This window comes from Heteronotia binoei, chromosome 1 (genome assembly GCF_032191835.1).
Source record: "Heteronotia binoei isolate CCM8104 ecotype False Entrance Well chromosome 1, APGP_CSIRO_Hbin_v1, whole genome shotgun sequence".
NCBI classification, from domain to species: Eukaryota; Metazoa; Chordata; class Lepidosauria; order Squamata; family Gekkonidae; genus Heteronotia; species Heteronotia binoei.
In genome coordinates this window covers 14126686-14154464 of record NC_083223.1, presented here as the reverse complement: position 1 = coordinate 14154464, position 27779 = coordinate 14126686, and the positions used below count along the sequence as shown (strand labels likewise).

General features: G+C 47.2%; 1 protein-coding gene across 1 annotated transcript in view; it reads right to left on the bottom strand.

Moving 5' to 3' along the window:
* Positions 1-3046: 3046 nt before the first annotated feature.
* Positions 3047-27779, bottom strand: part of LOC132566166 (cytochrome P450 2K1-like) — a 34905-nt gene continuing 10172 nt past the window's right edge. Inside the window, exons 4-10 of the mRNA XM_060230926.1 lie at positions 16529-16678; positions 15811-15971; positions 14436-14609; positions 10972-11119; positions 7599-7783; positions 5648-5789; positions 3047-4872 (exon numbers count right to left, since the gene is read on the bottom strand). Of these exons, the coding sequence (XP_060086909.1) occupies positions 4685-4872; positions 5648-5789; positions 7599-7783; positions 10972-11119; positions 14436-14609; positions 15811-15971; positions 16529-16678 (1148 nt within the window). The 3' untranslated portion in view covers positions 3047-4684. The remainder of the gene's footprint in view (positions 4873-5647; positions 5790-7598; positions 7784-10971; positions 11120-14435; positions 14610-15810; positions 15972-16528; positions 16679-27779) is intronic.

Here is a 27779-nt window from a genome sequence, read left to right as displayed (position 1 = left end):
ATCTCCAGGGCCCCACAGTGCACTCGCAAGGGATCTGCCGGCTTCTTGTCCACCTCACTCAGGCACAGTGGCCCATCCCACTTCCTCAACTCCAGTGGCATCTTCGGGGGCAGCAACCAAAGCAAGAAGTCAGCGAGAGACGGAAACTCAGTGCGGCTGTCTATTTATTTATTTATTTATTCCGTAACTTATATCCCGCCCTTCCCACAAGTGGCTCAGGGCGGCTTACAACAAACAATAAAACAATAAAATTGGAACAAATTAATACATTTAAATTCAAACATTTAAAACCTAAAAACCTTAAAAATTTTACATTTTACATTAAAACTGTACAGTATAATCACAAAAATCTAAGATCTAGAAAGCTACATTTGTCTAGTCAGGCGTAGGCTAACCGGAAGAGGGTCGTCTTACAGGCCCTGCGGAACTGAGTAAGATCCCGCAGGGCCCTCACCTCTTCCGGTAGCTGGTTCCACCACATAGGGGCCATTGTGGAAAAGGCCCTGTCTCTAGTTGTTTTGAGGAGCACTTCCTTGGGCCCGGGGATGGTGAGAAGTTTTTGAGTCCCAGACCTCAGTACTCTCTGGGGAACGTGTGGGGAGAGACGGTCCCTCAGGTAGGCAGGTCTGTCGAGCGGGATCCTCTCCTTTCTCAGTGGCCCAGACAGATAATCTCGCCCCGAAAGCCTCTGCCTGCCGCACCTCTGGGAGGCTCCAATTGGAGGTGGCCCAGCATGCAGCCCACGCTCAGGCTCACCCCCCTCCTCCTCTCCCCTTTGCTGGTCCTGAAATGGCCAGGGCAGAAAATGTAAGGCTTGAACTCAGTGGTGTTTACTTCTGAGTAAACCCTGGGTTTAGCTGGGTTCAGGTAGCCAGCTCAAGGTTGACTCAGCCTTCCATCCTTCCGAGGTCGGTCAAATGAGGACCCAGTTTGCTGGGGGGGAAGTGTAGATGACCAGGGAAGGCAATGGCAAACCACTCCGTAAAAGTTTGCCAAGAAAACGTCGTGATGCAACGTCACCCCAGAGTCCGAAACGACTAGTGCTTGCACAGGGGGACTACCTTTAGCTTTTTAAATCCTGGTAACCTGGTTGCTTGCAATTGGATGCCTCCATGATCTTGGCTTGCCTTCCAAGAGTTCCTCTGGTGCAGCCAAAAGAAACCGAAGTTTTGCTTTAAAGATGATTGTAGGATACTCCAATCTATTGGAGTTGAAGAGGCAGGGAAGGGGAAAGTGGTTGGGCTCTAAGACCCTCCCTCCCTGCTGCTCATGCCGCCCCCCCTCCCCTCCACTAAAATCACGTGGTGCCCACCGGGGGCAGAAGCAGCACCCAGCTTCCTGGGCGAGTTAAAGAGCCCACGATCAGCTGATTGATGGGCCCTTTAACTCAGGCGGCAGGCCGGGACTGTTTCTGCCATGGCCTCTCAAGCAATTTGAGTGGAGTGGAGGGGAGGGGTGAGTGCCGCTGGCCTTCCTTCCCCTCCACTAAAATAGAGTGCTGGGCTGGGGACAGAAGCAGCTCTCAGCCTCCCCCACCAGTTAAAGGGCCACCGATCAGCTGCTCGGGGGCCCCCCCTTTAACTCCAGCAGGAGGCTGTGTTGCTTCTGCTGCTGGCTCTATGAGAGTCCTCTCAGTCATACAAATCACTTGCAGGGCCGGCGGCGGCAGCCCCCACTGACAGTGCAGAGGCCCCGGGGGCTGGTTGGGGCCTCGAGTCGGGGCATTGGCCAGAAGTCAGGGGCTGTGCCCCCACAGGTCCCCTCATAGCTACAGGCCTGACCAATAGTGTGTTCCCAAGTAACTGCCAGAACTAAGGTTGGTTGCGTTTTACTGATAGAATCAGCTTTGCTGTCTGGCAGCAGCCACTCAGGTGGGAGAGGAGAGCAGACTTAGCCAATGGCACGCAAGTGCTCTTGATTGATAGTTTGACAGGTCAAAGACTTGTACTGCACAGTCCCTCTGAGCTCCAATGAATCAGGATGGTCAGATTTGCCACCACGGCAAGAGAATTATTTATATAAAATACTTGAGTTAAGTCCGAACAGATTTTGTATACTGGAATTGACTCGTTCAGTCTTAATATGGATGTATTCTTATGGTTAATGGTCTTTGACTGAAAATAAAGCTTTCTACTGAAGCATGGCTAAGGATTACCTCCACCGGCATTGTGGTGCAGGAAGTGGAGGAAGTTGGATGGCAGTGGGCCTGGCCATGTTGCAGTTTCCACTGCCATAAGGGTGGGTTGGAACGAGGTGCATGGCTCACCTTGTTGGGCAGGGAATCACAGCATGGAGGCAGAGGGCTGGCTCATGGCTGCTATATAAGCATTGGGATGGATTCTTTTGGGGAGAAGCCAGGCTGCATGCCCACCTCCCCCACTTTGGGGGATCCCATAAGGGGCCTTGGAGTAGAGCCACTCAGCTGGATGCTCAGGAGGGGTCGCCGGCTGAGGTGGCAGGTGGTGAGGGGACTAGGTAGAGGCCAGTGCCAACATGTGTCCTGGTATCCTGTCATTCCATGGGTAATCCCTCAGCTGGTGGGCTGGGAGAAGGAACCATTGGGCAGCAGGGGGGAGAAGAGAATGATGTAAAGTGCTTTGGTCCTCCTCCCCATTGTGAAGAAAGACTGTCATTTTCCTATGTAGAGGCTGCAGAGAGGGGGAAGGCAATAGAAACTTGAAGTCAGAGGGACAGCTAAAGGGAAGGAGATAGGGTTGCCAACTTCAACTTAGGAAATTCCTGGAGATTTAAGGGGTGGGGCCTGTATAGGGTGGAGTTTGAGGAGGTATAGGACCTCAGACAGGTACAATGCCATTTCCTCCTCAGGAACCACTGGAGATCACTCAGATCTACAACTGCTTTCTAGATGGCAGAGATCCCCTTGAAGTGGAGGGGGAATCAATGCTTTCACTTGGGTGGGTGGGAAGACAGCAAGAGTGGCAGGCACTCACCCAGAGCCTCCTTCTAGAGCTTGTGGTATTTTTCTTCACAATGGGCCTTACTCCTAGTATAATATAAAAGGTATGGAAGCAAAGGCAAACTCATATACTAGCAAATTATTATTTTTATTATGATTAATGTTGACAACTTTAATATGCACAGTGTTTCATAAATGCAATAATAGGTACATGACACTATTAACAAGGGTCATTAATCTGCCTATGATAAGAATAGAAAGACAGAAGAGAGATATGCCCTCAATACTGGTGGCTAAATAAGAGCATGATTTCAAGCAAAATAGATGAATGAATGTTCAGAATGTTCATATCTTACCATTCTACTAAGTCAGTCTGGAGCTCCCTAGGAAGAAATCTTTTGCCTGCATAAACACATCACTGGATCAAAGCCAGTATCTGTAATCTTCTGTATCTCTTTCTCAATCGTCTCTTTCTCAGTCACAGTACCTATAATTTTCTGCATCTCTTCCTCAATCACAAAAATTGTTTCACCAAGAAATCAGTTTGACTTGCTTACTCATTCAGTAATCAGTGGTCTGTTTTATACATTCTTCTCTGACTTTAGGCTAGGGTTGCTAGGGTCAATTCAGGAAATATCTGGGGATTTTGGGGATGGAGCCAGGAGCAAGGCTGTAACCCAGAAGTGGGGGAAGGGCCTCCAAACCAGGGGATCCTCTTCCCTCAACTGGGGATTCTGCAACCCAAACAAAAGAATGACATGGATAACAAGGTAAGCAGGTAAGTAATCCAAAGGTTCTATGCTAACCAGCCTCAAATACACTCAAAAATACTGGAAAAGTATATGTGTAATATCTTAAATTGTAAAAAATTGGAAATACTTGCATAATGATCCAACAATATTCAGAGGATACAAGGATAATGGATGATGGGATCCTGACCCATTTTGTATACAATTAACAAACAAATAAGAATCCCAAAGTGTCCATTCAAAAGTCCAGTCCAGCTCTTGATGTGTGCTGAAAAGCATACACTTTGGGTGCGCAGCTATACACAAAAAGTGGTTTGGTGCAATGAGGTGGTACTCAGTTTTCCTCGTTTCACATAAAAGCTTTTTCTAGCTTAACGTTTTTTTCCCTAGCTTAACATTCAGACATTCAAAACCTGACAAGAACGCCTCAAAGCGCAGTGTGTTCTCGATGCATGCGCAGAAAGTCTTGGCAACCTTACTTAAGGCAGTATAATTGCTCAAACAAATCTCAGAATTAGCAGAATAGGTAGGAAAATCAAGTGGCCTTGCATGTTTGTGAAGCAGGCTTCATATGTAAAATGCAACATTAATGATATTTATTTCATCTACATAGCTGGTACCATTGGAAGGAGTTCACTTGGAAGGATATGATCTCTGTTAGCTCACTTTGGTTGTTTCAGGGGTTGAAAGACGTCTGTAATGTGTCAGTCCAAGAAATCAGACACAGAAACAATGTTATTGTAGAGCAAACAATTCAAGAGGTGAAGTCCAAATTTTGAAGTAAGATATGTCTCTGATTTAGCTTGTAGGGGATCCACAGCTAGGTATATGAAGCATGAAGGTTTGTGACCAACTATAGTGTGGTTCTGTTGAATCTGAAATGTCCTTAGGAAACACCAAGGAAACAACTTTGTGTCAAAGCACAGTCTGGTATTAATGAGCCTGAACTGTCCTCAGCAGGCAAAAAGGTGCAGAAGAGGAAGGTGGTGAGCACAGTGGGGAGCTAAGCGTGGTTGGATTAAGAGCGTGGCAAAGCACAGAGATGGAAGGGTTTTGGAGGTGCTATGAATCCAACTGTAGGGGTCAGGTCCAGGTCTTCTTTTGACATCCCAGGGGCTGGCTGGAAAGTGAATCTCTGCATAAGACTCACAAAGAAGAGGAAGAGTTCCATTTTGGCCAGAGTCTCACCAACACACATTCGTCGACCTGTGGGAATGTAGACGAGGCAGAGAAGCCCTGTTTATTGAACTCCTTTATCGTACTTTTGTTTGTACCATTTCCCCCATAGAATGATGACCAAAGTAATTTATAAGAACATAAGAGAAGTCATGTTGGATCAGGTCAATGGCCCATCCAGTCCAACACTCTGTATCACACACACACACACACTGTGGCTAATAGCCACTGATGGACCTCTGCTCCATATTTTTATTCAATCCCCTCTTGAAGCTGGCTATGCTTGTATCCGCCACCACCTCATGTGGCAGTGAATTCCACATGTTAATCACCCTTTGGGTGAAGATGTACTTCCTTTTATCCGTTTTAACCTGACTGCTCAGCAATTTCATGGAATGCCCACGAGTTCTTGTATTGTGAGAAAGGGAGAAAAGGACTTCTTTCTCTACTTTCTCCATCCCATGCATAATCCTGTAAACCTCTATCATGTCACCCTGCAGTCGATATTTCTCCAAGCCAAAGAGCCCCAAGCGTTTTAACCTATCTTCATAGGGAAAGTGTTCCAAACCTTTAATCATTCCAGTTGCTCTTTTCTAGACTTTTTCCAATGCTATCATAAAACACAAGGAAGCCAACAACGTTTAATGAAGCACATAGGACACAATGATTAAGGGTACTGAGGAAGAAAGATTACTTTAATTAATAATTGAGATATGGCCAGCTGGGATGATGTTCTTCCAAGCAAATGGGTTTGGGAACATGATCAATTAATGAAACTCACAGTGATTCAAATAAAAGGAGTTACCTGCGGAGAAAGGCAGGAAGGCATCTCTTTTGATAAACTTTCCTTCGGAATCAAGGAAGTGCTCAGGATAGAATTTAAAGGGTTTCTCCCACTCAGATTCATCGTACAGCACAGAGTACAGTAATGGAATGACATGCGTTCCCTGAAAAGGCAAAGCAAGAAGAAGAAGAAGAAGATATTGGATTTATATCCCGCCCTCCACTCCGAAGAGTCTCAGAGCGGCTCACAATCTCCTTTCCCTTCCTCCCCCACAACAGACACCCTGTGAGGTAGATGAAGATATTGGATTTATATCCCGCCCTCCACTCCGAAGAGTCTCAGAGCGGCTCACAATCTCCTTTCCCTTCCTCCCCCACAACAGACACCCTGTGAGGTAGATGAAGATATTGGCTTTATATCCCGCCCTCCACTCCGAAGAGTCTCAGAGCGGCTCACAATCTCCTTTATGTTCCTCCCCCACAACAGCCACCCTGTGAGGTAGATGAAGATATTGGATTTATATCCCGCCCTCCACTCCGAAGAGTCTCAGAGCGGCTCACAATCTCCTTTCCCTTCCTCCCCCACAACAGACACCCTGTGAGGTAGATGAAGATATTGGCTTTATATCCCGCCCTCCACTCTGAAGAGTCTCAGAGCGGCTCACAATCTCCTTTCCCTTCCTCCCCCACAACAGACACCCTGTGAGGTAGATGAAGATACTGGATTTATATCCCGCCCTCCACTCCGAAGAGTCTCAGAGCGGCTCACAATCTCCTTTCCCTTCCTCCCCCACAACAGACACCCTGTGAGGTAGATGAAGATACTGGATTTATATCCCGCCCTCCACTCCGAAGAGTCTCAGAGCGGCTCACAATCTCCTTTCCCTTCCTCCCCCACAACAGACACCCTGTGAGGTAGATGAAGATACTGGATTTATATCCTGCCCTCCACTCTGAAGAGTCTCAGAGCGGCTCACAATCTCCTTTACCTTCCTCCCCGCACAACAGACACCCTGTGAGGTGGATGGGGCTGGAGAGGGCTCTCACAGCAGCTGCCCTTTCAAGGACAACCTCTGCCAGAGCTCTGGCTGACCCAAGGCCATGCTAGCAGGTGCAAGTGGAGGAGTGGGGAATCAAACCCGGTTCTCCCAGATAAGAGTCCGCACACTTAACCACTTCACCAAACTGGCAAGGAGTTATTGAAGAAAATGAAGATGGCCCATCAAGTACATTAGCTATCTTTCAGACAAAGAAAATGCCATTTTGCAGAGTTGAAGGAAATTCTGTAATGAAATGAAAACAAAATAATGAAAACAATGAAAACAAAATAAAAACTTGACTTTACAGGGTTTTCAGAGTTCGAAATTTTTTGCACATTCCAGGCAAACTCAGGCACTTTCCCATTGTTTCCATAAAGCAAATCAATGGGGTGTAGAAGAACTTCATTAACCGGTTCTCTCATTCCACGAAATTAAAGCCTGGTTGCAAAAAATTCACAAATGTGACATATGTCAGAACTTGTAACTTTGAATGCTTTGCTTTGACTAGACTGACTCCATGTTGTAACTTAGAGTGCCTGACAGCGGTCATTGACCCAGGCCCCTCTGCTATGCCAAATATTTAGGGCAGGGAGACAGGCGGCAAAGAGTCTCTGCTTAACATCCACAGGTGCCCTTTGAAGCCAGGCCGTTTGGCCTTCGCAACAGGGGGGCATCCTCCTTTGCTGATAACGAAGGCTGGGAAGAAGAGACAACCGCTAGAGACCGTGCGAATTATTGTTTTATTATGCTTTGCTGTGGGCATAAAATGTAACCAACTGCCCAGAGTCGCCATTACTGTTATTTCGTTACTATAGTACTGTCGTTCTTCAATAAAGATCCTAACTTGCAACAAGTATTGGACTCATTTGAAGTTCATCCAAGTTCTGACAACATATACAGCTGGGCAATGAATGTAAAGCAAAGAACGATCACCTTTGGAATGAAGTAGTCTCCAAGAGTGACATCTGCAGTGGTGGCATGTGACAAGTTGGTAGGGAGAATATTACCAAACCTCTGAACCTCATGAATCACCGCATCCGTGTAGGGCAGTTTTGCTCGGTGCTCCATCCGCGGCTGACCTGATCCGATCACCTTTGTTATTTCTTCTTGCACTTTCTCTGAGAGAAAAAGGAAATTTTCATTGAATGAATTAAGTTTCTGTTTTGGATTTGAATCTAAGTATACTCGGGGCTAATGCATGACTGGATCTTGCTTTCTGCTCTTGAAAAAGTGCCCCCGGTCAAGAATTCAGTGATGGAGGAGACCTCCCTGTTCAGCCTTGGACTATGATATCCAAGAGACCTCAAGAGGGGAAGAGAAAGAGAGTGGCACTCACTCAGAAGTTTTGAATTGGAGATGAGCTAGGGCCAGAGGGGCAAAGGTGACCGCTTTAATTCCTGTCACATGTTGCCGAGTACCTCAGGCGAACCAAGACTTTACCCATCAAAATAATAACAATAATTTTAAAAAGAAACAAAATAATGGCACTGGTAGCATTTATATAACAAATACAGAACATAATTTATTTTAAACAGATTGGCTGGGAAGCGAAGAAAAAGGTACGGAGGTTTGTAGGATTGGAAACCTAAGGTTTATGCTGTGGCATGGCAAATTGCGGGTTTTCCCCGCCCAAAATGGCAGCACAGAGCAAATGGTGTGAAATTGGCAGCTTGCTCTGGAGAGAAACGGAAGCCTGGCGCGGAGCAAATTTAGTGTGGAATCAGCCTACTGCTATAAATGTACAGGAAGGTCCTGATGCTATTATCCTCATCGAAGCTGAGGACTCCTGTTTCAGACCCATGATCCCTGTAGAACCACTCGTCATAGCAGAGAAGCAGACACATATAAACATCCTAATGAGGACAACTCTACAAAAGTTTATACTAAAGTAAAAATTGTTACTTTTTACCACCAGGAGAGGGAAAGATGGCATCCTGATGTTTAGTAATGCTTTGAAGCCCTCTGTATCTAAGACAGCTTTAACAGACCCTTGGTATTTTGATAATTTTATCATGAAAGGCTCATTCAAACTTCCCTTGGCTGTAGATCCTTGTTTTGTCTGGAAATTTATTAAGTTGACAATTTATGCATTCTCATAAAACAGGGAAGAAAAATGAAGGAGGATGTGCTCAGAGCTGTGTTCATTAGCAAAGAGTACTAAACAATTAAGAATTGATGACACTTGATATAATTCAAAGAAGTAAAATATCAGCTTTCTCTACTGATGTAAAATATCAGCTTTCTCTACTTTTTCCTCATAAAACAAATGTGAGAACTTGGAAACAAAGCAAAAGTCATCTCAGTCATCCTGAAGCTGCCATTTCTGTGATCCTCCTGATTCTCCTAAATTATAAGAGGAAGGCAAGTCAACTTGCCTGCGTGAGAACGAGGAATGTGGATTCAACTCTCAGAAATATTTTTTACTAAAATTTAAAGGAAATCAGTGTTTCCTTATTTGTGAGACAGTTGTGTTGATTTTCCAGAAATTCAATCATATCTCCTTTCTACTTAAGAAGAAGAGATTGGATTTATACTCAGCCCTTTGCTAGCCAAAGAAGTCTCAGAGTGACTTACAGTCTCCTTTCCCTTCCTCTCCCCTCAACAGACTCCCTGTGAGGTAGGTGGGTCTGAAAGAGTTCTCTTAGAACTGCTCTTGAGCAGAACAGCCTTGAAAGAACTTGTGGATGAACCAAGGACACATCAGCAAGTGCATGTGGAGGAGTGGGGAATCAAACACGGTTCTTCCCAATAAGAGTCCACATCCTTAACCACTACACCAAACTGGCTTAATCAGCTGAATCACAATTTTAGCTCCTTCAGCCAGGAAGCTTGGAGCTTCTTTTCCTCAAAAGGCACAGAGGGATGAGAAAATAACTCCAGGAATAAAGGTCTTCATGCAGAAGTCACAGTTCAAAGAACAACCGGAGGAAGAAAGGGATGCTGGAAGAAATCTGATTATGGAGAGGTATGCAAACTGCAAAATAATCAGATACCAATTCACTTTACAGAAAATTATTTGAATCATGGGCACTTGTGAAATTGAAGAGGTATTATGTGTTCTTTAAGCCAGCCTTTGGCTTTATCCATATGTCCACAGATGGAAACTGGAAGGGACAGTAGTGGATTGCTGGTGAGGACAACCCCCTCCCCAGTAAGTTCCCTCTCTGCCCTTTCACTGATTTGCATTTTTAAGTTGCCAAAATCTTCTCCATGGCCGTTGTAATGTCTAGTTTAGCCCTGAGAGAGTGAGAGTGAATGGTCACTCTGTAAACATGACTGGAATCTTGGGGAAGGGCACAACAGATGGAATTTTAGAAGATAATTCAACCCACCCCTTCTGTAAAATTATACCAGAAGGGGAAAAACAAGAACTATAACTCATTACTTCCTTTATTGTTATTGTGGTCTTTAGAAAACACAAAAGTATAACTCACTGGTTTGTCTTGTTTTCCCGCATTCATGCTCCTGCATAAATCGATGGTGTGGTCTCACTTGGAATACTGTGTACAATTTTGGTCACCACACCTCAAAACGGATATTATAGCACTGGAAAAAGTCCAGAAAAGGGCAACTGGAATGATTAAAGGTTTGGAACACTTTCCCTATGAAGAAAGGTTAAGATGCTTGAGGCTCTTTAGCTTGGATAAACGTTGAATGCTGGGTGACATGATAGAAGTTTACAAGATTATGCATGGGATGGAGAAAGTAGAGAAAGAAGTCCTTTTCCCCCTTCCTCACAATACAAGAACTCATGGGCATTCAATGAAATTGCTGAGCAGTAGGGTGAGAACGGATAAAAGGAAGTCCTTCTTCACCCAAAGGGTGATTAACGTGTGGAATTCACTGCCACGGGAGGTGGTGGCAGCTACAAGCATAGACAGCTTCAAGAGGGAATTGGATAAAATTATGGAGCAGAGGTCCATCAGTGACTATTTACCACAGTATGTTATTGGAACTGTCTGGGGCAGTGATGCTCTGTATTCTTGGTGCTATGGGGGGCAAAGTGGAAGGGCTTCTAGACCCACTTGTGAACCTTCTGATGGCACTTGGGTTTTTTTTTTTTTGGCCACTGTGTGACACAGAGTGTTGGACTGGATGGGCCACTGGCCTGATCCAACATGGCTTCTCTTATGTTCTTATGTGACCCAGAGTGTTGGACTGGATGGGCCATTGGCCTGATCCAACATGGCTCCTCTTATGTTCTTATCCAACAGTAATCTCAAGTTTTTTCCCATTCTTACCTCCAGGCGTAACTGGAATCCAGATTTCTTAGAATAATGGAAAGCGACCAATGGAAAGGACTTACGCTGAATTTCAGGGTACTTCATCATCAGCAACAGGCCCCAACGCAAGGTAGTCGAAGTGGTGTCCATTCCAGCAGCAAATAGGTTTTCCACAATAAATTTTAGGTTTTCATTATGGAAAAATCTGTTGCTTTGCTTCTTGTCCTTTTCCTAGGAGATAAGATGAAAGAAAGCAATTTTCCCTGTGCCTGGCAATAGGCCTGTAACGAACCAGGGGCTCACGGGGCCTGGCCCCCTAACAGGTTTTGAGGGGGCCCTCACCCTCTTCCCATGACCACCCCTCCTATGTGATTTAAATTGGGTGACTGACACTCCCATGTCATTTAAAGGGCCCACCAATCAGCTGATTAGCTGGCTCTTTAAATCACTGGGAGGGAGAAGGATGCCCCCCCCCCCGTGGCCCTCTCCTCCCAAGGCCCTTAGCTACGGGGCTACCTGGAAATCCAGCTCTGTAGCCTGCGGGGGAGAGGAAGGGGAAAGTGTAGCTTTCCTGACCAGAAACAAAGCACCTACCCCCTTGATAACCTTTTGCCTGGTTGGGCCCCAGATAAACATTGCACCTCTTTGGGTCACCTGGGTGCCATCTGAGCTGCTAGGCCAGCCCCATGCTCAGGAGGAGAAGCCACTGCCTGATGGTACATAAGGGATTGAGTGAGCTGTGCCCCCGTTCCACCCAGGCCTGCAACCACCACTGGGGGAAACGTTCAATGGGGAGGCCAAGAGGCATGTTCCCTTTGGATCTCCAGCCAGGCAGCCTGAGGATGTGGTTAGCCAGGCTGACTTGGCTCCAGAACACTTGATCATCAGCCCTGGAATTATATGGGACTCCACACGCCACCATGAGCAGGTGCTCCACATCCTCCTCTTGCTCCAAAAGGTGAGTGGTGCCACGGCAAGCCAAGGGTGCAGTAGGATCCCACCCAAGCTTAGGAGCGGTGTGCCAGGAAGCCCTCACTGGAAAGCTGCCTGGCAGCCGCAGAAGCCCACCTAGCTGGCTGGCTGGCAGCCACCTTGGTAGCAGATGTTCTACCCTCAGGTGGTGCTCATGGGGAGGGGGTCCCTACTACTATCCCCTGTGGCCAGACAGTGCCCTAGGCAGTGGCCTATCTGACCTACTCCCTAGCGCCAGCCATGGTCTCCATCTTTCAAGCGTGAGAACAAAGTATGCTTTCCTGTATCTCCATCCATCCTAGTTCAGCTAGTTATTTTATCCCATCTCTCTCCTGTCTAGAATGGAATTCCTTACAATAAAGGACTCGTACTAGTGTGAATTTGATTGACCCTGCAGCAGCCTCAAGCAAATTGTGCTGCATCATGTGCACTCTGAATTTCTGTACTTTTGAAAGGTGTGCTGTACGGCATTGTACCCTTCTGAGGTCCTTCATCTCCCTAGACCAGGAATGTAGCTAACCAGGGGCCCACGGGGCCTGCCCCCCCATGCCATTTATAGGGCCCAGAAAGCAGCAGATCGGTGGGTTCTAAATTATGCAGGACGGGTGGCAGGAGCAGTCACCAGCCTCCTGCACAATTTAAAGGGCTCCCTCCCCCAAGGCCCTCAATGACCCTTCCCCCTGCAGCCCCTAGCTATGGGGCTGCCCTAGACTCTTCCCACCACCAGCTGTACCCCATAATCTCCCGGAATTCCACAACTCAGACCTTGCCACCCAATAGTGCAAGAGAGCCTATGGTGATCTAGATTATGTTGGGGTTAGCAGACCTGTAAGAGAGAGGTCATTACTGCCCACATTGCCTCCGATTTCCTTGTCTTAGCCCCCCCACCCCATGCTCCATGGGGAGAGCTTTTTTAAACAAATGGAAAGTTGATATTGTACTGTCATACATAATAATCTGTGACAGTGATCTGTTCGTCCAAGTCCCTTTATTGGCATTAAAAAAAAGATACAAAACAGAACACAGTTTCAGGAAAGGGATACAAATGTAAGATCAGTTAATAGGCATCAAATGAAAGAGTTTGTCTTTTGCTTCTTATTGTAGTAGTAGGCTAAAGGTATCTTGCTATTGAATTTGTAATGTGAGCAGGGGTGGAATTCTAGCAGGAGCTCCTTTGCATATTAGGCCACACCCCTCTGATGTAGCCAACCCTCCAAGAGCTTACAAAAAAGAGCCTTGTAAGCACTTGGAGGATTGGCTACATTAGGGGTGTGTGGCCTAATATGCAAAGGAGCTCCTGCTAGAATTCCACCGCTGAATGTGAGGACATCGATTGGGTGATAGAAGAAAAAAAGCTAAATTTGCATCAGGTAATCTGTCATGATTGGACAGAATAGGTCTTATTATAAGAATAGATCTAATTATAAATGAATAAATTACGAGAAACAAAAAGATCAAGAAATTCCCAAATCCTACTGCTTAGGCAGAAAGCTCAATGGTGTTTTGAAATTTCCCATGATTCTGTACCACCCAAACGATAAAAGTCACAGAAAAAGTCTCCACATGTTCCCCAAAGAGCACTGCGTTCAGGGATGCAACATCTACTGTCCATCCCCGGACCAAGGGAGGCCAGGCTGTGTTCTACACGGTCCAGGGCCTTCTCAGTGGCAGCACATGCAATATGGAATGCACTCCTGGAAGCCACAAGGACTCTGTGGGACCTCTCTCACTTCCACAGGGCCTGCAAAACCAAGTTACTCCGACAGGCTTTTGGCACTTAAACCGGGAGAGGACTGCCACCTAAACTACTGAGATTGGAACTACTACCAGGTTTAACTGTTAGTAAAGGACAATCCTGCCTAGGTAGTTATTTAACAGCACCGTAAAATGGTTTTAAAATGTTTTAATAGTGTTTATTGTTTGAAGTTTGATTGTTTAATTTGTATTTATTGTCTGAAATCTGGAATTGACTGTTAGCTGCCCTGAGTCCGCTTGCAGAGAGGGCGGGGTATAAATTAAAGGTAATAATAATAATAATAATATAAAACATGGACTACCGATTCAAGATAACTTCCTTTGCAGGGGCTGAATCTTACATGATTGGGAATGTTAGTAATAGTAAACCTCCAAACAATACCCTGAAGCAAAAACATTAAATCTTGCTGACATCAAAGAATGGCATAGTTGAGGTGAGGTAATCGGGGAAGAATAAGCAGAAAGCAGATAAGAGTCCATGTACTTAATCACTACACCAAAATGGCTCTCTAACACAGCTGTCCACCTGGATTTAAATCAATGAGTCTTTTCCTGCACTAACCTTGTTCCGCAACAGGCTTCCATTTCACTCCGGAGCAAGCTAGCGATTCTGCACCAGCTGCTCTGTGCTGCCATTTTGTGCCAGAGCAACCTGTGATTCTGAAAAAACAACAACACAGGTTTCCGTTGCTGTGTGCCAAATCGCGGGTTGCCCTGGCACAAAATGGTGGTTCAGAATCACTAGCTTGCTCCAGAGCAAAATGGAAGCCTGGCGTAGTGCCTGAGTGAGAAATTCACCTGTGATTATCAACATGTTTACCTCTTGCTGCTGGATTAGAAAAGTATCGATGAAGCTTCTCTGGTCATTCACATCCAGTTCTTTGAGGTGTTCTATGAAAGTATCCTGTATGAAGGTGTACATTTCATTCATGTTCTTATCAACAGTCTTCAGAATACCAGAGAAAAAACCCAGAGTGGGGAACATGTTGTATAGCTAAAAGAACAAAATATGAGAAACAAAAAGATCAAGAAATTCCCAAATCCTACTGCGGAGGCAGAAATCTCAATGGTGTTTTGAAAATCTCCCATAATTCTGTACTACCCAAACCTTCCCGCTGGTTTCTAAGCAGCAGTACCAGATTTAGGGTTACCATGCTCTGCAACTACTGAGAGATTAGGAACAGAGGTACAGGGGGTGGGTTGCTGGCATTGCACGTGCTGTGACATCACTTCCAGGAAAAATCATAAACGACATCACTCTATGTACGACATCTACATCTTTTAAACCTTTCTCCCTCTACTGGTTGAAGCAGTAACAAGCAACGTAGGTTACCCGAGGTCCCTGGAAACACTTAAAGCGATACAGTCCTGAAAGGTCCTGAAAAGACCACTATATTTTAATATACCCTTTTTTTCTAATGGCAAACTAGAATGTATTTCTCTTCTAGAACAGTGTATCAGAATATTTTGGGGTTTTTTATTGACATACTCAAATAGGGATACTGGCTGTTTATCTTATTACATATACTAACCCATCTTCAACTATATTCTAGTGTATTCTTTTCTTCTAACGGCAAACTATAATGTTGCTATAACTTCTTGAGATACTAATGCCCTCCATTTAAACCCACAACTAAGAAGCCAGAATGACACCCAGATTTATGGCACTTCAGACCTATGACATGCCTGCTTTTTATCACCCTCCACTGCTCTTACAGCCCAGTTAACTATACTAAACAAACAAACACGGACCCCAATTTGGGATTCTTTTAATCTGCTAAAAACATTCCCATGACTTTACATGCCAACTCACTGCCCACTTTCTCTATATTTAAAGATAGCTTGCCATTCCATCTTGTCTGATGAAGCCTGCTTAAGAGCATACGAAAGCTTACCTTCTGAATAAAACTTAGTTGGTCTTAAAGGTGAAACTTGTTTACTGCTTTGTTCTACTGCTTTAGACCGACATGGCTGCCCACTCCGATCTAGTCCTGAAAGACTCTTCCATATATTTTCCTAAAAATTTCCAATAACTTGCAAGTTTTTTCAAACACATTTTTGTGCCTGCTATGAAGCTTTGATTTTTGTGCAGTGAAATTTTAAAGGCATTAATATGCACATACAACCCTGCTTGTACTGTTTGGAAAGGAATTTCAACCGTGTTAAAAAAACCCCCAAAATTTAAAATAGTTTACCGTGACTGAGATCCCTCCAAAGAGACGGTTGTTTTCATTGATCAAGTTCAGTAATCTCATAAACGTGGGATCTTTGTATTCATATCGCTTGCCGAGTAATATGGCTATTATAATATTGGCAACAACAACATTCATGATTGTAGTCGCCTCAAATGGTTTTCCTAGAGAACAAATATTACAATGAAAACATCATGTCACGGAATCATCATCAGTATTACTTGTGCCTCCTTCATTAGCTTGCATACGCTTGGCTAGCATTTATCAGCGCCATAGAATGGTTTTAAAACTGAAATAAGTAAATTATGGTTTTATATGTTTTATTGGACTGAAAGGATTGTATAATGCTGTGAGCCGCCCTGAGTCCGCTTGCGGAGAGGGAGGGATATAAATTGAATGTAATAAATAATCATTCATTCTGTGCTGACCCAGAATGCTCTGCAGTGTGCAGAGGAGGAATTCTACTCTGGGCCGTATCAAAGTAATGCAAAGATACAAAGCCAATTCACTGTTGTGTACTGCCTCTTTAAAAGGCTATGCAAGCGGGCCTCGGGGTAAGCAGAAGAGTAGAAGACCTGGCCTGGAGCTCTAGAAACAGGTTAGATAAGTATTGTTATTTTTTATTCTAATAGTCCAGTTAACTGTCCTTCAGTTAATGTTAATAAAAAGGACTTTAACCAAACAGAACTGGGTGTTGTTTGCTCCACTACACAAAACTCACCTTCAAAAGATTCAAACTCCTGTATTAGGAAATGGCACTCCTCAACAATTTTGTCTTCTATGGTTTTCTTGCCCATCCCGTAGTCTCTTAATGTGCTTAACGTGAATCGCCTCATCACTTTCCAGTTCTCACCATTAGAAAAAACAAGACCTGCAGAGAAATATATATTATACTAGTAATAAGGCCTGTTGTGAAGAAAAATACGGGCTCTAGAAAGAGCCTCTGGATGAGTGCCCCCCCTTGCTGTCTTTCCACCTGCCCAAGTGAAGGCATGAACCCCGCCCCCCTCACAAACCTGAAGGGGAGCAGATGTCTGCCATCTGGAGAGCAGTAATCTCCAGCCCTCATGAGAAGATTGGCAATATTGATTCCCCAGAAGGAAATGGCATTGTATCTGTCTGAGGTCTCATCCTTCCTCAAACCTCATTCCTTAAATCTCCAGGAATTTTCTAACATGGAGTTGGGAAATGTATCTCCTTTAGGGTTTGTAGAATCTTTCGGGATCAAGTGCCGTGTTCTACTGGAGAAAGTTTTCCTTCCAGACGTTTCGTTCTCAGCTGCGGAGAACATCCTCAGTGGCGTTGCAACTGGAGCAGGCGCTCAGACCTTCTTGGCTGCTGTGCATTGAGTGCCCACTTAATGCACAGCAGCCAAGAAGGTCTGAGCGCCTGCTCCGGCTGCAACGCCACTGAGGATGTTCTCCGCAGCTGAGAACGAAACGTCTGGAAGGAAAACTTTCTCCAGTAGAACACGGCACTTGATCCCGAAAGATTCTACAAACCCTAATGATGTTACCAGCCGTGAAAACCTGAAATCTTTGTATCTCCTTTCTTTTGTCCCTCTTGACTTCAGCTTTCCATAGCCTTCCCCATCCATGCAGCCTCTACATAGGAAAAGGACAATCTTCCTTCACAGTGGTGTTGATGGTGATGGGGAAGACCAAAGCAGCTTCCATCATTCTCCTCTCCCAACTTTGATCTGCACAAACTTGTAAGGTAGGTTAGGCTGAAAGTCTGTTACTGGCCTGAAATCACCCAGTCAGCTTCAACAGCAAAAACCTGAATCTGGCAGTGTCAAGCATGCTATTTCTAAAATGCTGGTTTATCCATACCTCTCCTTTCCTCCCCCCTTTCCCCCTTCTCATTCCTCACTTCTCCTCCCCCACTGTGGGTGCATAATAAAATCTCTTCTCAGGATGTGTACAGTAACCTTGTATTAAACAGTGTAAAGTGCCTCTCCCCCAGATTCACACCGCCATGCCTTATCAGCTAGCAGGGAATGTGTGAGAAAATGGAGATGTGAACATTCTTTAGTCACAAAAAGATAGTAGGAAGTAGCCTTGGAACCTTCATCCCCATTTGCATCTTTATGTTATCCTTTTGAAGTTATTTGTAACCCTGCCTTTTGAACTAGCCTATAAGACACTATGCAACTGTGTGTTTAGTATTACTTCCAATGTATCTGTCTTCAGAGCAAGTCATAGAGTTTCAATAAAACAAGTCTTTGATTCAAAACAAAAGCTTGATTATTTTGAAATATCGATGCTTGACAGGCAGACCCTGCACTGAAGCCCACCCCCCAACCCTTGGCTTTCATTCACCTCCTCACCCTTGCTGTCTTCCCACCCATCAACAACCCTTGGCATTCACTCACCCCCCCCCCCAAACCCTTGCTGTCTTCCAGCAATGGGGACAAAAGCAGAAAGCAAGAGTTTCTGAATGAGCAGACACTCTAAGCTTTGCTTGTTAGGTAAAGCATGACAGGATTTATTAGTTAAGTGCTCTTTAAGTGCTAGCCCTTGTTTCTTGGATTTTAAATGTTTAATACTTTTTAAGATGTTTATATATATTGAATTGTTAGAGAATCATACACAGCTAAGGAAATGTATAAAGTTTAAACAGTGTGATTATTTAATCTTCCAGACTGTGTGCTAGTAGCAAGGAATCAAAAACCTGTTGCAATCAGCATTATTTCAACAAGCAAAGGTAAAAGTATTTCCAGCCAATTAACAGAAGTATGGCCAAATCCAGTAGACTGGGATCACAGCCAGCTAAGATACTTGTAACAGAGCAGATGTTTTGATATTTATAATTCCTGTCAAAAACCTTTGTATCGAGTGAAGTAAATCACTAAATTTTGAAGGCTAATTAAAATTAGTACAACAAAATTAAAATTAGGACAACAGAAATAATTTCTATACAAAGAGGGCCCTCATGTGGCTAAGAAGAAAAGCGGTTATTTACAATTTTTGCAGAAAATATAAACTAAATATCTTGAAAAATCAGATAGAAACTTCCTGATCAATTCAAGAATATATATTCATGAGAGAGAAATGAGTTCTTTCAGCATACGCTATTCTGAAACTGAAAAATCCACATAAAAGTCCAGTTTTTCTAAGAAATGGCTGTTGAGGTATTATTATCAAATTCTATTCATGTATTTTGTGGGAATACTTAATAAACAAATGTTTTATATGCCTTTATGCTTATAGAAATGATATTGTACAGTAGAAAGTTTGTACTATGGATTTAAGATTGTAAGTTCATAAGAGATGGAAAGTTTAGGAAAGTAGTCAACTGAGGTAGCAGGAAGGTCAATGTCTAGAAAAATGTTACATTTCATTTTTAATGAGGAAGCTTTGACAGCACACCTGTGGATGAAAAGAACAGTAAAGCTGAAAATAAGCCAGGAACATCTTGTTTGTCAAATGTAGCATTAATGAATGTTGGAGACAAAAGAAAATTCAAGTGAGCATGCTAGGTTGGTTAATGATGGATTAATAATGGAAATGGGAGGAGATTAATGATGGAAATGGGAGAAGGGACCAAGAGTATAAAAGTTTGAACAGATTAATGATGGAAATGGGAGGAGAGACCAAGAGTATAAAAGTCTGAACACAACTGGAGCTCAGTGAAGAACTGAGCTGAACCTTTGGCTGTATGTTGTTCCTTATTCTGTAGCATCGATCCAAAAAGCAATACCAATACCTAATCAATATGTATGGCTTTAGCAATGTTAAGAATATATGGAATACTTGCAGAAATAATCTTCTATAGCAGCTTGAAGCAAAGGAGTGGTAGCTTGCAGAGAGAAAAAGGGAACTGTGACAGGTCGTTGACCTTTCAAAACCGCAGGCTGAAAAACATAGAACAAGACCTGGAGAGAAGCAAGATAGGTGCTGGGGAGAAAGTAAGAAGTTGTGGGCGTGTGGGTAAACTGTTTCTAGAAAAAGAGGAACCAGGGTTTGCAGGGGCCTTAAGAAAGACCCTAAGAAGAACCCAGAGGGTTGAAAAACAACTCGAATTGTGGTGAGAACATGAGTGTTTTGGGCTAGCAGTTAAGGTGAAGAAATCCTATATAAAGAAGCAGAAATTTGTAACGATTGTTCAGACTTCCACCTTTGAGGCAGATGCCTAGGAGGTCTGATCCCACACGTGTGTTAATAAAGCTGTTTTTCCCTGATTTTCGTCTCAGACCTCCCTTTTGTCATTGCACCCTTTTGTAAGAACCACCAAGCGGGCGTTTTTCCTGCTACATATTTTTGGTGCATTGGCCTTGGGTCAGGTCAGGGTTTTGTGCCCTGGCCGCTTGGCCCGACCGCTTGCCACTGCAGGCGGGGGAGATCTGATCAACGGTACGGAGCTCCCGGCCCTTTTCGGCTGACCGTCATCTCCTACCCCGTCTTCAGTCTCTGCACGGTCGGCGCCCAGACGGACCTGGACAGACGACAGGGACCAGCTTCACAAATTAGCAACCACTCCGGATTGTAAGTATGAGCCGTGTACACTGTGGGTAGACCCTCCCATGGAGATTGCTTGGCATTAGGCCCATCTCGGGGGGAAGGCGCGCTTGGCCTCCGCGCTGCAGCACCCGCGGAACCCTGCCGTTAGGGGAAGACGGGGCCTCTGCTCGCCGCTTCCCACTGCAGCCTTCCAGACGGTGTCTGCTTCTAGGTAGGGATTTTAGGCGAGGGCCGTGCTTATTCGGCCCTTTGTGGGGTGTGCCTAGCCCCCCGGCTCAAAAGCCGTGTATTGAAAAACAGAGAAACAAAAATCCTAAAAAAAAAAAAAAAAAAAAGTGGAGAGAAAGGGGCATTACACCTCCCCTTGAGTCTTGCAAATTCCACTAGAAGTAACTTGCTTTGTCTGGTATGTTTGCTGTGTGCATGATGTGTGCCTGAGACAATACTTTGTATTGAAGCGAAAGTGGATCTGTCATTACCGCGTTTCCTGCCTGCGCGAGCACGGTAGGCCGGGACCACAGAGAAGCGACTGAATAGGTTCCTGTATGTGTTCTCCCTTCTCCCCTCATTGTTTTAGTTGTCCTGTTTGTCTGGTTGGGGGGGAGCCGCGGCCTCATCCATGCTTTTATGAGAGAACTGATTATGACTCATGGAACCCTGGTATTAGGTTTCGCAACTTAATTGGCCCCTGGGTATACACCCCCAACAAGCTGTCCCTTAAGTGGGACGCTGTTCTTTGCCATTCCCTTAGAGTCCAGCTGTGGGAGGGATCCACGGGGAGGACCACAGCGTGGCTCTTGAACCGACGCAAAAGGTCCCGGTCCCACGGTTGCCTCTCCGATTGGACACGCTGGTACTTCTTTAGACAACAGGAGGGCGGCCGCATTCACGCCTGGACAATCAGTCGCTGCAATGCGCGACCCCTGCGAGATCAAGGGCCGGTGCAGTGGGGGAATGTAGATTGGGCTCCACTGCTGGCCCGGGATCCAGAAGCCTTGCAGCACTTTCACTATTTGCATTGTGATGACTGCAACTAGTAGGGCACCCCCTCACTACTGAAACTGCCAGCCCAAATGCGCAGGAGCAGTGGTGAATACCAGTTACCCCCGGCCTTGAACCAGACCGATCAGCTTTACTGGAGCCCACCTCAGAGGTTCCGACGGATTGTCCACCCTTGGCTCCGCCTCACCGATATTTGGGTTTGGGTGTGGCAGCACCAGCTGTGCCAAAATTACAGCCTACAATTGTGGAAGGGAACTCTTCCAGGGTACCCGGGATCTGCTAAAGAGCCGAAGGAAATCCTCGGAGGGGGGGCGGTGGAACACCTACTGGTCTCGATGGTACTTTCTCAGGTGGGAAGCCGGTGGACGATTGTCGGGCTGGGAAATTAGACACCAGACCGCCCGGCCTGACTTGCACCTTTTGGGGTTGGCAGATTCCCCGGAAGCTAGGGCTGCCGCTTGGCAGTATCAAATCTTGCATAGTAACCCGGCCGTGCTTTCGGCGGCCTTGGGGGCGCTGCATTCTTTCCGGTGCTCCCAGTGCCCTGATATACCTTACCCTGTTCCCTCCGCCCTGCCACCCCCCTTGGGAAAAACTTCGGACCCCCCTGCGTCCTGCTGCGTTCCCTGGGATCAGACCGCTCCATCGCCGTCTGGGGAGGTCGATCCCTTTGCTGGGTCGCCTTGTTGAAGCCATTAAGATGGGTGGCTCCCAGTCCACTAACACCCCCTTGGATTGCATGCTGGCGCACTTCAAGGAGGGCTTCACTGATGACTATGGCGGACCGGGTCAAACACCCTTTCGGTTGAGGGCATTTTGTGAGTCTGAGTGGCCGACTTTCGGAGTAGGGTGGCCCGCAGAAGGCTCCTTTTCAGTGGACTTGGCCCAGAAGGTCTATCATATTGTTGTAACTCCACCGGGAGACCACCCGGATCAATTCCCTTACATTGACTCATGGCTGTCTTTACTCCAAAAGCCGCCCCCTTGGCTGAAGCAATGTATGAAGTCAACAAAAAATATTTTGGTAGTAAAGCCGCAAGAGCGGCCCCTGAGGACGAAAAGCGGCTGCTGCCCTCAGAGGGCTGGCAGTGCACCCGACCTTGGGAAGGCTTCCTACCCTAGTAAAGTAGAAGTGTGTGACCCTCAGCAGCCGCTGGTGCGGCCTCAGTCAAGGCCAATATACCCCAGTGTGGAGGGAGGCATGGAGGCACTCGACTTTGAGTGGCCTCCCCCTTACGTCCCCGCGCCTCCACCCGCACCGCCCCTGCCAACGGTTCAGCATGTGGGTACCACGGGAGGGGGAGTGCGCGCCCCCGTTCGGGCGACTCCGCCCGCGGTGCCGGCCCCAGTGACGGGCACGCCGCCGGCGGCGGGGGTGAGGCAGCATCATATGGTCACAAGGTCCCAGGTGCCGGCATCTTCGAGTTTGACGCCATGGAGGGGGGAGTTCCCGTGGTGGAGTCCTTCCCTGGCTGAGATGGTTGACAGGAGAATGGAAGCCAGGAGAGGTTCTTTCCCGGGTTGCCCCGCGTCCCCCGCCGTCGCCAGTTTGCCCCCTCCCGGTTCTCCCCTACAGCAATTTGTGCGTACCCCCGGCAGTGCAGTTCGGGTTAAGACCCAGGCGGCTGAAGATGAGGAAGGTGCCCCCACAGGGAGCACAGCGGCCCTGCCCGGCCCTAGCGCCTCTCCGAGCACCCCGGTGGCCCAAGTAATGCCGCTGCGGCAGGTCCAGACACCTCAGTTTTTGGGACCAGGCAACCAGGTGCAGGGAGGTCAGAGCCGCTACCTTTACACTCCCTTCTCTTCTGCCGACCTTTTGAATTGGAAAACTCATACGGCCTCCTACACCGAGAAGCCAGAAGCTCTTACAAATCTTCTGACTAGCATAATGGGGACTCATAGCCCAACGTTCTTGGACTGCCAGCAACTTTTCCTGACTCTTTTCACGACTGAAGAGCGTCAGCGTATTTTTAGAGCAGCCAAAAAGAAGGCTGAGGAAGCCACCCCGGCTGGGGAGGCTAACCCTGCCCAATGGTTGGCCGAGAGTTTCCCCGACGCTGACCCTGGGTGGGACGCAAACAACACCGATCATATGAGGCTCTTAAGAGCTTATAGAGGCTACCTCATAGCTGGCATGCAGGAGGCATCTAAAAAGGCCACCAATATGAGCAAAATCGGAGAGGTCTTGCAGAAGCCCGATGAGGCCCCCGGAGCCTTCCTTGAGAGATTGTATGAGGCCTACCGCTTGTATTCGCCCTTTGACCCCGAAGCAGCTGAGAATCAGCGGATGGTAAACTGTGCGTTTGTGAGCCAGGCCGCGTCAGACATAAAGCGAAAGCTGCAGAAGCAGGAAGGATTTGCAGGCATGAATATCACTCAGTTGCTAGAGATTGCTCAAAAGGTGTTTGTAAATCGGGAGCAGGAAGTTAAAAAGGCAGAAGATAAAAAGATGAAAATGAAGGCCGCCCTGCTGGCTGCGGCCATAGGGGAGCGAAATAGGAACCAGGGCGGTGGGAGAGCTCCCGCCGTGCCCCAAAGGACAGGAGCTGTGAGGCCACCGTTGGCACGAAATGAATGCAGCTTTTGCCACGAAATTGGACATTGGCGTAATTCTTGCCCGCATAGGAACCTAGCTGCCCCTCCCGTTTCAGGGGGTAGAGGAAGAGGTCGTGGGGGGATGCAGCCCTTGAGGGGGCGGGAGAGGGGACCCCGCTACGACCAAAGAGGACCCATGGGAGACATGGATTTCATAGGCCTGGCTGCTATGGGACTCCAGGACCCATGGGACGAATAGGACAGACCGGGTTCCCTATCACTTGGCCCCGGGGAGCCCATGGTCAAAACCAAGGTGGGGGGCCATGAGCTATCGTTCATGATTGATACCGGCGCTGAATTTTCAGTCGTAAATACACAGGTGGCCCCCACCACCAGACAGACTGTGCCCATTGCGGGAGCCACTGGGAAAACCGGCCCAAGACCTTTTCTCCAAGAACGTATTTGTGATTTGGGAACACATTTGGTCCAGCACAGATTCTTATATGTTCCTGAATGCCCTCTCCCTCTCTTGGGTCGCGACCTCCTATCCAAATTGAGAGCAGCCATCTATTTCGAGGAAGATGGCCAAGCCAGCGTGGAGTTCCGGGCTAAGCCCGCCGGTGTCCTTGTGCTCACCTGCCCTTTGGAAGAGGAGTGGCGACTCTTCCAAGGATCCCCAGAGAAAAGCCTCACAGATCAGTGGGCCTCCGTTGTCCCTGGGGTGTGGGCAGAAGATAATCCACCGGGCTTGGCCCGCCACCATGCTCCAATCATTATTGAACTTCAACCAGATGTGCAGCCTGTTCGCCTGCGGCAGTATCCCATCCCCTGGAAGGCCATAGAAGGCATTCAAAAGCATTTGGACAGACTACTGCAATATGGCATCCTCAAAGAGTGCCAGAGCCCTTGGAACACCCCACTGCTCCCAGTTCAGAAGCCCGGCACGGGCGAGTTTAGGCCATGCCAGGACCTACGAGCAGTAAACAAAAAGACTGTAACCTTGCACCCGGTGGTGCCAAACCCCTATGTCTTGTTGGGGTTGGTGCCACAACAGGCGGACTATTTCTCAGTCTTGGATCTCAAAGATGCGTTCTTTTGCCTGCGAATTGCCCCTGTGAGTCAGCCTATATTTGCGTTCCAATGGCAGGAGCAGAGCACTGGAAGAAAGCTCCAGTACACTTGGACGCGCCTTCCCCAAGGTTTCAAAAACAGCCCTACTCTTTTCTCCAATGCATTAGCACAAGACCTGCAGGACTTTGATGCTGTCCCGGGTGAGTGCATTCTGATTCAGTATGCTGATGACTTGTTAATAGCTGCCAAAGGACAGGAGCGCTGCTACCAGGCGACCCTCGAACTTTTGGACTTGTTGTGGAAGGCAGGGTATAAGGTGTCGAGGAAAAAGGCGCAGCTGTGCCAAGCCCAAGTGCGGTATTTAGGGTTCCACGTATCCCAGGGAACTCGCACATTGGGCCGTGAAAGGAAAGAAGCTGTTTGCGCCCTGCCAGAGCCCACGTCCAGACGTCAGGTTCGGGAGTTCCTGGGGGCAGCAGGGTTCTGTCGAGTATGGATCCCGAATTTTGCCTTGATTGCCAAGCCCCTGTACGAAGCTACTAAAGGAGGGGAGCGGGACCCATTCCTGTGGACAGCCGAGCAGAAAAACGCTTTTCAAGAGCTGAAACGGCTGTTGATGGAAGCCCCAGCATTAGGGCTGCCCGATGTGGAGAAGCCTTTTACCCTTTTCGTTCATGAATGACAGGGAGTGGCGATTGGTGTGCTGACTCAAGCTCTGGGCTCCTGGCAGCGCCCGGTCGCCTACCTCTCAAAGCAACTGGACTCAGTCGCTAAAGGATGGCCAAGCTGCATCCGAGCTGTCGCTGCGACCGCAGAACTCATCAAGGAAGCCGACAAGCTGACCTTGGGGCATGAGCTTGAAGTGCAGGTGCCACACGCTGTCCTAACTCTGATGGACTATAAAGGTAACTATTGGTTCACAAACAGTCGGATGACAAAGTACCAAGCCATGATGTGTGAGAACCCACGAATCCGTTTGACTGTCACGGGAGCTCTGAACCCCGCATCCTTGCTGCCTATCAGTGACCAACCTATTGAGCACGACTGCATCCAAACCATGGATGAAATTTACTCCAGCCGTCCCGACTTGACGGACACCCCCTTGTCCGATCCAGATGTTGAATACTACACAGATGGAAGCAGTTTCATGCAGGGCGAGCATCGTTATGCCGGCTACGCGGTCGTCACATGTCAGAGAACTGTGGAAGCACGACCCTTGCCGCCAGGAACATCTGCCCAGAAGGCCGAATTGATTGCCCTGACCCGTGCATTGGAACTGGCAGAAGGAGTGACTGCGAACATCTACACCGATTCCAAGTATGCCTTTTTGACTTTGCACGCCCACGGAGCATTGTATAAGGAAAAGGGACTTATAAATGCTGCGGGGAAGGCCATCCGGTACGGTCCGGAAATTCTAAAACTATTAGAGGCTGTTTGGGCCCCACGCAAGGTCGCCGTAATGCACTGCCGGGCTCATCAAAAACCCCTCAGTCCCGTGAGTATGGGAAATCGGAAAGCCGATGAGGCTGCTAAATGGGCAGCAACCCAAGGTGTTGAGCAGAGACTAGAGGCGTCTGCTTACCCCGTATTCCAGGTTAAATTGTCTGAATGGTGCCCCCGATATAGCAAAGCTGAGGAAGCGTGGGCTGAGGCCCAAGGGGCTTCCAAAACCCGAGTACAAGGGTGGATTCAGCTACCCGATAATAGGCTGGTTGTTCCTGATTCCCTCGCATGGCCCCTTGTGCTACAAGCACATGATGGAACTCATTTTGGGAAAACTGCATTGGCGGAGTTGTTGGATAGGCAGGTGTATATTGCAAAACTGCATAGTTTATGTGAAAAAGCGGCCCTTCGTTGTGCTTCCTGCGCTCAGAATAACCCTAGGCAGGGTCCAAATCGTCCCCCAGGTATACAGCATATAGGGACAACTCCTTTTGAATCTGTCATCACTGATTTTACAGAAATGCCCCGAGCAGGCTGCTGGAAATATTTGCTTGTGTTTGTATGTACCTATTCTAACTGGATTGAAGCTTTTCCGACAAGAACGGAAAAGGCGTCAGAGGTAGTGAAGCATTTATTGAAAAGCATACTCCCCTTCTGGGGTCTCCCAGTGACAATTTCCTCTGATAATGGACCAGCATTTGTCCATAAAATTGTGCAGGAAGTGTCACGAGTGTTACACATTAATTGGAAGTTGCACGCAGCCTATAGACCACAGTCTTCGGGTAAATGCGAACGGGCCAACAGGTCGATAAAAGCTCAGCTTTCAAAGTTGTGTCAGGAAACTAATTTGAAATGGCCGGACGCATTGCCCATTGCCTTGTTTAGATTGCGTTGCATGCCCAAGAAGGGGCTAAAGGTTAGCCCATATGAAGTGGTTTTTGGTCGACCACCACCTATTGTAAAAGGGATAAAAGGTGACCCAGCCCAGATTGGGAATCTTGTGTGGTTCCAAGAGATACAGTCATTAGGGAAGGCAATGAATGATGTATCTAAATATGTGTTAGAGACTCTCCCTTTGCAGGTTCATAATCCGGTCCACCCGTTCCAACCCGGGGACTCCGTGTGGGTAAAGATTTGGAGAACCCAGCCGCTCCAGCCACGGTGGAAAGGCCCGTTCACTGTCTTGCTTTCTACCCCAACTGCAGTTAAAGTCCAAGGACTGCCCAGGTGGATCCATTGGACGCACTTGAAGCGAGCGGCCACTGACTGGCAGGTGCAGCAAGTTCCCGGGGACGGGTTGCGACTGAAGCTCACAAGAAGAAACCGCCCTCTGGACCTCACTCACCGGAAGTAGTGGGGTTCCACAGGCAACTCCCTCTGGAATCCTTGCTTACCGGAAAGAGCAGGATTCCACAGGCACCTGAGATGACCCTCCGCTGCAGTCACACAGGAGCTGAC